Source organism: Argiope bruennichi, chromosome 1 (genome assembly GCF_947563725.1).
Source record: "Argiope bruennichi chromosome 1, qqArgBrue1.1, whole genome shotgun sequence".
In the NCBI taxonomy this organism is placed as follows: Eukaryota; Metazoa; Arthropoda; class Arachnida; order Araneae; family Araneidae; genus Argiope; species Argiope bruennichi.
In genome coordinates this window covers 5,201,610-5,213,725 of record NC_079151.1, presented here as the reverse complement: position 1 = coordinate 5,213,725, position 12,116 = coordinate 5,201,610, and the positions used below count along the sequence as shown (strand labels likewise).

At 29.4% G+C, this 12,116-nt stretch overlaps 1 protein-coding gene across 1 annotated transcript in view; it reads right to left on the bottom strand.

The window, feature by feature from the left end:
- LOC129989201 (uncharacterized) overlaps window positions 1–12,116 on the bottom strand; it is an 80,195-nt gene that overhangs the window by 43,183 nt on the left and 24,896 nt on the right. Inside the window, exons 10-13 of the mRNA XM_056097616.1 lie at window positions 10,583–10,768; window positions 7,148–7,279; window positions 3,554–3,730; window positions 58–189 (exon numbers count right to left, since the gene is read on the bottom strand). Of these exons, the coding sequence (XP_055953591.1) occupies window positions 58–189; window positions 3,554–3,730; window positions 7,148–7,279; window positions 10,583–10,768 (627 nt within the window). The remainder of the gene's footprint in view (window positions 1–57; window positions 190–3,553; window positions 3,731–7,147; window positions 7,280–10,582; window positions 10,769–12,116) is intronic.

The following is a 12,116-nucleotide window of genomic DNA, read 5'->3' as shown; positions in this document are numbered from 1 at the left end:
TTCAATTAAAACATTTTGTATACAGACATTTTCGAAAACGGATGCGAAAAGGCTTACAGAATAAAGCAGCTAAATTCGGCGATGAATCAACTAAATACAAAAGCATTTTCTCAGTGACATCTTCGATTTCATCTTTAGTTAGTTGAGTTATCAGCCATTCTAATACCTCGTCTTCATCTTTGACATCTCCTGTAAAAAAGGAAGACGCAGAATTTGATCCGTACATTAAAACTTTAAATATAAATACAAATTACTGACAACTAAGCAATAACTTTCTCTCTAGTAATCAATTTTTTCCATGTCATTCTATCGTAACATGTATTAAGATTGTATTTTATGCTAGTTCATCCTTACAGAAGCGAAAACAGTACGTCATGTGAATACTTTAGGCATAGCACTACAACAATCATGCGTTTATGTTTGCACCTGGATTATCAGAGTTCTTTGCAGAGCATTAATCACTGACTATAAACAAGCAAGTTATTAAACAGCAGTTGCATACAAATATATATATATATATACAAAAGTATTAGAATCAAGTTAATAGGAAAAACAAAAAAATCAAATAAAAATTAAACCAAAAAAATTATAAAAAATATAAAAAAAGAATCCGGCCTGAAGACTTCAAGGGTCGCCCTCAGGCAGGGATTCAAAGAAAGGGATTTTTTCTGTGAGGAAATACGGACATTGTCTAATAATGATTCCTCGTGACCCGAAAATCCCCTGAAATTATGCTCAAGAGATATACCATTTTAACAGAAAGGAAAACAAAACAACAAATTAGAAGAAATTAACCACAACAAAGTAAAAATACAATAACAAAAATAACAATAAAAACAAAAAATAGCACTAAAATTAAAAATTAAAAACGAAAAGGCCAGTACATACCATCAACAGTCAAGGAAACTTTAAACTATCGATTGTGATTCCCTGTTTTTAAAAAACTAACGGTAAATTATGTAAACAGATGTAGGCTCCCAGCGTTATCTATTGAGTGATCCAATATGCAAGGAAAGTTCTATTTTTATTTAAGTCAAAGGATTAATCCCGAACCATACCTTGTTTAATTAAAAAATTGACATTACAGTAATTTCTAGGAAATTCATTTTAATTAAATTTTTAAGGAGGTTGTTTGATGCTTCAATATAAGAATTTTTATTATTGCAAACCCTTTTGATCCTGTTAACTTGTGAGAAAATTAGATTTTTGAAAATTTTAGAGTTTAGATTGGAATGGTAGTTGCATAGTTTTGTTATTTTAAAGTTGAAATCATCCCTTTTATCGTATATACCAACTATTGTTTTATCATTAGAAATTTCGATTTTTAAATCCAGAAAGGTAGCCTCAAGTTGATTTTTATTTGTATCTTTTAGAATTAAATCTTTTGGATAGCAATTAGTAATAATATTAGTATTATCTAAGTTAATCAAAAGTAGGTCATCAATATATCTCCACCCGTTTATTAAATTATATTTAATTATTTTTTTCTCATAGTAATGCAGGAAAATATTAGCTAAAGCACTTGAGAAAGCTGTTCCCATTGGAATGCCCTTGACTTGCTTATAAAAATTAATACCATTAAACACGTAATTTTCAGTAATATTAAAATTGCATAACTGAAGCCAGTTATTTTTAGGAATGATATTTTCATTTAAATATCCGTCATATATAAAAGTGCAGACCTTTATTAATTTTTCATGAGGTAGATTAGTGTATAAATTTTCGAAATCAAAAGTATTAAGTTTATTAATGTTGTTATCTTTAAGAAAATCCAATACTTCTTTGTTACTAGAAATAATAAAGTTGTCTTCATTTTTTATTTTGTCCAGGATAATTTTTAAGTATTTAAAGAAATGTTTACCCGTATAGTAATTATAACTGCCAGTGCTACAGGTTACGAATCTGAATTTTAATGGATTTTTATGAAATTTAACTGTTGGGAATAAATAAGGATAGTTAAGAGAGCAAGTCTTAGTTTTGGTTTTTTTTGCGAAAGCTAGCATTCTTTTATCTAATTCCTTTTTCCCGGTGTTCTTTAACATATAAGTTGCATTAGAGTTATATTCATTAATTAAAAGTTCTTTATAATAATATTTACAAATTAAACAGAAATTAACAGATATATTGATGACCTACTTTTGATTAACTTAGACAATACTAATATTATTACTAATTGCTATCCACAAGATTTAATTCTAAAAGATACAAATAAAAATCAACTTGAGGCTACCTTTCTGGATTTAAAAATCGAAATTTCTAATGATAAAACAATAGTTGGTATATACGATAAAAGGGATGATTTCAACTTTAAAATAACAAAACTATGCAACTACCATTCCAATCTAAACTCTAAAATTTTCAAAAATCTAATTTTCTCACAAGTTAACAGGATCAAAAGGGTTTGCAATAATAAAAATTCTTATATTGAAGCATCAAACAACCTCCTTAAAAATTTAATTAAAAATGAATTTCCTAGAAATTACTGTAATGTCAATTTTTTAATTAAACAAGGTATGGTTTGGGATTAATCCTTTGACTTAAATAAAAATAGAACTTTCCTTGCATATTGGATCACTCAATAGATGGCGCTGGGAGCCTACATCTGTTTACATAATTTACCGTTAGTTTTTTAAAAACAGGGAATCACAATCGATAGTTTAAAGTTTCCTTGACTGTTGATGGTATGTACTGGCCTTTTCGTTTTTAATTTTTAATTTTAGTGCTATTTTTTGTTTTTATTGTTATTTTTGTTATTGTATTTTTACTTTGTTGTGGTTAATTTCTTCTAATTTGTTGTTTTGTTTTCCTTTCTGTTAAAATGGTATATCTCTTGAGCATAATTTCAGGGGATTTTCGGGTCACGAGGAATCATTATTAGACAATGTCTGTATTTCCTCACAGAAAAATCCCTTTCTTTGAATCCCTGCCTGAGGGTGACTCTTGAAAAAGTCTTCGGGCCGGATTCTTTTTTTATATTTTTTTATAATTTTTTTGGTTTGATTTTTTGTTTTTCCTATTAACTTGATTCTAATACTTTTGTATCAATTCATCTGTGTTTTAGAAGGAGCTGCAATTGCGCTGTCTAAATACTATGAAGTTCTTTTTTGGTTTTAGTTTAAATAGGTTATAAATTTTATTTGCGATTTCAAAACTGTTTTGTTTCGTTTTCAAACTTTTTCTTACTTAAGATTGGTTATATATATATATATATATATATATATATATATATATATATATATATATATATATATATATATATATATATATATATATATAGCTTTGATCACTAAGATGCAACATTATTTATTAATTTAAAATACGCTTTATTAAATGTAAATAATTACATCATTAAAATATGTAAAAAAAAATTAATTGCGAAGTATCGAGGATTTTAGAAGAATTAATTGGGAATTCAGGCTCTTCAGCCTATTTTATAGGTAACCGTAAGTTGTAATATTTTGAAATGTTTTTGTGCGCTACAAAAACTTCTTTTAATTTCTTAAGGTGCTTCATATTTTTATACTATTTTTTTAAGTTTTTAAAATTGCCATACCAGGATATAGATTGGGCATTCCCTCATAAAAGAACACTAAAGCCGGAAGATATTCGATTCCAAACTTTTCAGCAGCGGCCAAATCACTTGTTTTCAGAAATATGATTCCTTGCTGATCGGCTTCGTCGTCAATTTTCTCAAGTTCATTCAGAATGGCGCTATCCGATGAAGCATCGTCTGAAATAGAATGGCACTGCAAATATTAAAAACATCCCTCGAAGTACTTTTATATATACTGTAGTAACCAAATCCAAAAATAATATTTTAAGGTTTTAGCTGACAACTTCTCAAAAAACATCCGTGCGCTGTTCGTCATTGAAATGAAGATAACTGCTGAACTCATTTTAGCAGTTGCGTGGCCCAAGAGAAAATAGTTTTGAAATTTCAAAACTTCCGATTTATTTCATCCGGTAGGTATATTATGTACAAGAAGCGATGATAAAACCGACGTCCGTTCACATCGCGATACTCGTGCAAAGAGTATCTCAATGTAAAGAGTATAGAGACTTCTTTGCCACTTGTCTTTTTAATTAAGGGCATTTCAGGTATCTTTAGAAAAATGTTGCAAGCATTAAAGATTTTTATCCTTTCACTCGGAGCTCGAGAAAAGGAGAGGTAAGAATTTTTAAAATAAGCGCGTGTAGCATTAATTAAATAAAAGAGTGGGAATTGAATCTAGAAGAGAACATTTTAAAATGAAGTTAATATGAGTTAAATTAAGATGAAAATTTAGAAATTAAATAGGATTTAAATTAGATTAAGATGTATCATTACATACATACCATACAATATCCATACCAAATACCATAATATATTAATATATATATCAAGTAAGGGAGAGTTTTGTTCGTTTGATCAACACCCTCGACTAAGGGTATAACCGTGGCAAAGGCTACAATGGGGATGTGTAGTGACAACAGATAATAAAATTTGGAAGTTTTTTGAGTTTAGCACAAAGATTATCTTTTATGTATTTAATTTACGATTATTTTAATGAAATGCATTTTTCGATGGAAAGAATTTTTATCTGATTTCACTACTCAAATGCGTTGGAAACAGAACATTTTGTCTCATAGCAATTTTTTTTTTTATCTGACTAAGAAAAGATGTAAGTTTACGCATGAAACAGACAAACTATTATTCTTATTTTATGCAAATTCGGATTTTAGTATTTCGAACCGAAAATGAGTTATAGAAGTTTAATTGTGAAAGTGTAAAATGCTGCACCTTGTCACCAGGATGTGTTGTTTCTTTGATCACGTCAAAGGTACAATATTTCTTAAACAGAGGGAACTAGAGATTATTTTAATCTAAGATCATTTCCTCAGATTATAAGATGATAATTTGTATATGCAATGTATATTTGACCCTTTATCTTATGGTCTATCGTCTTGGCCTACATTCTACTTTCATTCTAATCTTAAAATGATTACAAAGTTGGATTGATAAATATGTCTTGAGAGCCCAAAATAAATTTTCTCTTTTCATTTCCTTGTCAATTGGAAATTTATTCTTGTGAGAAATGAATTAAAATATTTCCATCTGCTACAATCTTCAATCTTTAATTTGATACTGTGCGGTCCTTTCAATCTAAATGATTTAATTTTCAGATTACTTTTCGTCCACGAAATTACTTTTGTTCTCTTAAATCTTAGTAGGTCTTTAGATAATTCTCTTCGCAAAACTACTTTTCTTCGTTTAATCACTTTATCGAAATTATCTCAACTCTCTCTCCAGAAAATTTGGCTCATTACTCCTCGATAGCCACGAAACTTTTCTTATTAAGGCTTGCTTATTCTTGTTATTGGAATAACAAAAAATGGCGCTATTAACATGACAACGAATGCATCTGTTAGACAAGCATACGCATGATCTTTTCAAAATATAATGTAACTAAGCAATGAAAAAAAAATGGATGTTGACTGCAAATAATGTAGGTAAACCTATTACCAAACATGATGTGATTAAATTGAGTTTCTAAATCTAACTCTAAATACCCGTAATATCATGAGACGGTACATTTTTATAGGTTTTGTTCTTCTTAGTAATATTTTTACAAAAGACAAGATTTTGCGTTCACAGGCCAATAATTCATCTTTATTTCGTGTAAGATGCAACCGACAAAGGTTCGATAGCTCAGATTCTGACCCAATTGCACAAAGCTAAATGCGCCATCGCTTTCCTGAGTAATATCCCTTGAAAATGTAAGTTTTTGTCCCAGATTCAGCGAAGAACAGGAATGGATAAAGAAAATTCAAAAGTTAAATGAAATATTATCACTGATAATCTTTAAAACACTAACCATATACGAAGTAAAATCAGAAGATGACCTCAAAATTTAAAAAAAAAAAAAAAAAAATTAAAAGAAACTCTGCTTTTTAATTAAAAAAAAAAAGGAAAAAAGGGTAAATTTTGAAAAGGGGATTATTTTTTTTCAAGTTATAAAGTTCAGTAAAGATTTTTCCTATGTATGAAATACCAACGTAACAAATATAATTTAAAAGGAAAGAATTTTTTTTTAAATTAAGAATTCTTGCAAATAATTTGCTTTTATTCTTTTTAATGTTTTAAACATTATAAACTTTTCTAAGTAGCTTGTTTCTCTGTATAAGAACTGAAATTTAATCAAAAATAACTGCCTTGTCATTTTATGTGAACAAAACTAATTTTCTCACTTCAGTTTACTTGCATTATTAGAGAAGGTGAAAGACACAGAACTATGTCGTACCCACTGATCACTGCACAAGATTTTTTAAATAACAAAAGAGTGTTAAAGTTGAAATTTTTATGAAAAAAATATATATAACAAATGACAAATTAAGTAGCTTTAGTTTGTCGTCTACTTTAATTAATTAAGTAGCTTAGCTAATTCGAGGCTTCGCAGTCGAATTGTGAATTTACATATGAAGTCAATAAAAAATTGATATTAAAATCAGTAAAAGGCACAACACTCTCCCTAATATATTTTAAGGATATATTATCATGCAAATACTTTAAATTTATTATTCAGAGAAATCAAATATATCTTAAATATATGAAATTCTAGCGTATTGCATGATAAAAGAAAAATGTAATGATTTTGTTTGCAAACGTTGAAAATCACTTCATTTTTACTTAATAATAACATTTTTTTCCTCATAATTACGACGTTGATCATGTTAACATTGTTACGCCCATTGTCAAGTAAGAACGGACAATGATTGACCCCAGGAAGTCATAATTAATTTTGGTACAATGAAGCTTCGAAAAAATGTCTAAAATATTTTTTTGAAAATGTGTGCAATGAAGTCGGTCCTCCATCGGACATTTTTTCCGATAGTTATTTGCCCATTTCTCTGAATCTTTTAAATCTTTCGATGAAATCTCTACCATTTTTTCGAATGAATTTTGATATTTTTGCTTTGCTTTTAATTTAATCAGTGACTGCCGTCAATGAGATTTATAATAAAAAAAGCTCAAGAATTATCTGATATATTACATACAATACACACTTCCTGCTGCTAATAATATTCCGTTTCATTTTCTCAAGGGAAATGAATAGTCTGTAGCCGTGGGGCCTCGGCAAATAGAGAAATGGTCTGATTCTAAACTCACAGAAAAGGACGGCCACTTGACTATGTTTTTTGATCATGGAGTCCAAAAGCTTGTCCGTCACTTCTTCTATTTCATCGCTGGACATCTGGTGAACCAACCATTCCAAAACAGCTTCCTCATTCATGAGATCTCCTGTTAAATGATAAAAAAAAATTCACTTAAGGAGGGTGAGATTATTAACATAATTTGAAGTAAAACACCTATTTTAAGAAATAAAATTTTTCTGAAATTATAAAAATAGAAGCCAATATAAATCTAAATTTAACAAAATGTATTTTTAAATACAATTATGTAATTAAAAAAAATTCTCAACCATATGCTTGTTTGTTTATTTAATCGCTTACTAAATGATGATAAAATGAAATTACTGTTATGTTGTCTGTCTAATGGAACGAATTATTGAAATAAAATAAGCCAAAGGTATAATTACAATAATATAATTATAAACAACTAAAGATTAAATTAACGTGTAAAGGAACTTTGATTACTATATTGATAATTAACATAATAACTCGGGTAAATATCTTACAAATAATTGAAGGATAAACAACTATTTTTTGTAATATTATTCAATTTGTTGAAGTCATTCTACGCATACAACCTTTAGATGACTTTCTGTTTTCTCTTCAAAGAGGAATGTTTATTTCATCACAGTGATTATAATTGAGACCCTTTCCTGCTACCGGACAACATGAAGCCATCATTTTAATTATTAAGAAACAATAAATATTATAATAATTTGAATTTATTATAATATTTATTGTTATAACAATTAAATTTGAATTTATGTAATACTATTTTTATTTCAATATTTTAATGAAAAAGAAAAGTATTTGTATGATTCAAAGCTTACAAAATCTGTTATATTTTTTCACTGGTAATTTTTTACTATAAAGTAAAATTCCGCCAGAAAAATGTCTTTTCGATTTTAAAGTTGGAAAAAAATGATGTATGGAGAACGTAATAAATAATTGAGAAAAAAAAATTAAAGATTTGTTATAAATCAGATTTGAATGGAATTCTTAAATCAAGATGATTTTTTATAGGTATTAATTACAAACATTGAAGGATTTAAAAGAGAAAACGTCTTCAGAATTTTCATGTTTTAAATTTTTTTTAGTCATTTAAAGTCAATCTTGTCTTCTAAATTAGAGTGATTAAGATTGAAATGTTTATACATTTCAAAATAAGCCATTTTATAATAGAAAATATTTATTCATAAATGTTTTTTTAGGCTCGTCATAATTTCACGGTATGCGCTCATTACAACCCAAATCACAGAAAAAAAAACATTTTAAAACTTCTGACTGATAAACCCACTATAACTCAAAATTAAAATATTTTCATGTCTATTTCTTTAAAAATTATTTTCACTAAACCACCGTTTATACATTCTTTAAAAAACTGCAGAAAAAGACCAAAGAAAAAAAAAAAGAAAAGAAAAAACAGTTTCGATTATTACGAATTTATTTAAAAAGAATGATTGCAATTTTCAAAAAATATAATAATAGTATTGTAGTGAATACAAATGATTGTAACCTATGGGCCGATCCTGATCTAGTGCGACGTAACCGGAAACTAGTCTCTTGCATCGTCATCTTAATAGTAAACGAATTCGTACGATACTCCCGTCACTCTAATCTTCGACACGTGGTCAGGCTCGGCTCGTGGGATATAAAATATGTTGTATTTTAATGCTGGAAAAATAAATTAATTTTTGTAATAAGAAGGTATTGTGATTGGAGTCCGACACCCAACATGAACATTCCAATCCCCACAGTGTTTTATGACGTCATACCGAAAATAATTATTAAATTGTATTTCAATGGATTAAAAACGAGAAAAAGTCATTATTATGATGAGTGCATATATTGAGAGTGAATGATGCCTTTCTTTCTTGTGCGATTGATACACCTGCAGGCAGGTGTGTATTTAAAATATCTTCAATCATTTTTTGTCGTGCTGATTGTCTCCAAGTACAGTACTAAAAATAGAATGTTCACTGAATGTTTCGTAACGAAGGTTTAGATACATAAAATAAGTCCGAAGTCCATTCCGTCCTCTACAGAAGAAGCATTCTCTTTCCTCGCCACCAATCAGTTGTTTTCAGCCCTTCATCAAATTTGGAGAATTCTGAAATCGGAATTATCTCTGCTTTCAGAAGATTACGAATCATTACTAATAATTGCGATGGTTATCAAAAAATCGGGGCAGGAAACGCGTATGCATGAGTAACGTATAAATGGTCCTTTATTATTTCACAAAATAGCGATTCTTATGTAAAACATCAGGAAACAAAAAAATCCTCTTACAATTTACAACTTAATTTTAATTAAAAGAAATTATTATCAATTTGCATAATGATTAAAATCTCCCAGCGTTTATTTTTTTCCAGAAATCACTCATACTTTTATAAAGAAGGGTGCAAAATTTGATGACACTTTGTATGGTTAAAATTTTATAATATTTTCTTTTAATATTAATGATCAATCATTTTTGTGTGTTATGGAAAAATCTAGTTTTTGATCAGTAAAGAAACAGTTGTTTGATTTGACTGTTTCTAAGTTCTTTCTTTTGCTTCATAGAATATGCGAACAAAACTTGAGGAAACTCCATTTCGTCCCAGTTTCTATCATATGCAAATGGTGGATGCGTTCAGCTTTTATTTATACACTAAACAACACGGGCGAGCGGCTGGTTCGCGGGAGGACTGATTAGGTTTGATTTCAGATAAATAACTCCAATTAAATTTTGTCTACCGTGTACATAAACCTTTCTGTTGGGGACAATCCCACCCATAAGATCATAATACCATTAAAAACATAAATATTAAAACCATAAAGTAGCGCTATTAAAAAAGCAAACGTCCAGTTTATCGACATTCTAAATGTGGCGATATTGTGACCTCGCATTTTTATTCATATCGTAATTCACACAAATATTCAGCAGAATCCTTCTTCTTCAGCTTTCACGAACAAAAGAAAATCACGCAATGAAGTATTTGATGAATCAATGAAAACAGTTTGAATTTAGGAGCAACAATGTAATGCATTTGCGGAAATAAGGGGGAAAATATTTGAAAAAAATTGTCAAGATTCAGCAAAACTTTAATCGACTATTCAATGGCATCATTAAAAGAACAATTTAATAAAAGTTATTGCTGGAAAAAAACCAAAATTCAGCTTCTTTTTTAATTCATTAAAATTCTATTTGAAATTTCAAAAAAAAAAAAAATCGCTCCCAGGAGCTTATTTCTAAGCTCCAAGGTATGCATGTGCCAAATTTGATAGCTATAGGTCAAACGGTCTGGCCAACAGACAATACATTCATCTTCAATTATTAGTAGAGATAATAAAGTTATTTTTCATTCAAATACTATAAACTATACTATATAGAAATGTAATAAAATCACAGAAAAAGGAAATGCTAGTTCACCTCTGAAGATGCTCGGAATCTGCTTCTCAAAATAAACGAGAATCGGGAGCTCATCGTCGATACCGTAGCTCTTGGCCAATTCCTCGTCAGCTATTTTCACGAACGGCAGGTTGCGCTCGTCCGCCTCGTCGTCGATGTTTTCGAGCTCCTTGATCACTTTCTTGGAACGCTCGTCATTCTTGCTATCTGAATAAACCAAGATAAAAATCGAAATATAGAAACCGAATTATCTCTGGACGACGAAGTCAGTTCATAGAATATCACAGTCACAAAGCAAACTCTATCGTACATATCACAGAGCAGGAAGTAGCGAACACTCCTCCGGCATTCTCACGTTGTGTTTTGACTCTACGGTAATATTTTCATTTAACGTTGAGGGAGAAAAAAAGGACTTTATGCCGGCTTTTCAGTTTTTGATGCAAAAGAGGGTGGACATTATCAAGTCAAAATATTTTTCAGTTCACAATCCTGCAATATTAAAAACAAGAGTTGTGGAAATTAGAAGGGCCTTTTTAAGCTTCTGTGTTGTTTTCTCATCAAGTATTTTTCCAATCATTATTCTGAATACATATATGACTTATAAATTATTATAAATTACTAACCTATATTGTACACACACACACACACACACACACACACACACATATATATATATATGTGTGTGTGTGTGTGTGTATTACCTATAGTATATTTTTCAAAAATCAACATATGGTTTTTCCCACTCCTAATTCTTACTGCAAAAATAATAATAATAAACAGGCTAACAAGATTTCACTTAAATCAGACAATTACAAGGCGATTCCAAACACTTTGAAGTTGGAAGAAATCTTGAAATCACATGAAAAATAGCAAGTATTTTTAATAACGCAACTACTTTTGTAGGAGAAGCACATTTTTATTTAGGTAATAGTTTCTATCATAATATGTTCTATAGAATCAACACATAATGTGAAAGAACGGACATTGGGTATTATTTTTTTCGAGGGGGGCATGTAGTAGCAGTTGCATATTTTTTACAGTCTCCGGCAACGATCTGTAAAAGAAATGGCTTCTCGTTTTCATCGTTTGTGAGAATGTTAGTGCGATTCCTGAATTTGCAGCGCGTCCTTCTCAAAAACTGTCTCATCGACTTTTATAATCAGGTTCCTCCTACCACATTGAACGGCTTTTATCGAGGAAATGAGTGTTGATAGAATTCTCAAGAAAAAAAAAATTTCAAAGGAAAGAAATAAGAGACGAAATTTTGTTGTTTGAGGAGGATACCACTTTGATTGATTTTTTCTTTCTTTCTTTTTCTTTACCTTTGTCTGCTTGCAGCATAGCATGAGTCATATTTGTCTTAAACGTAGTTCGAATATTGTCATCAGATAAGGATAGAGTAAACAATTTCAGGAGCTAAATATCAAAAAAGGATAACAAATTTTTATTTAATGACATTCATTATTTACTGAATTCTAGATAAATATCTTGACGATTTATCAGTTGACGCATGACTAAGAAACTGTGATATTGTATCTTTAATTGCATCTGATGA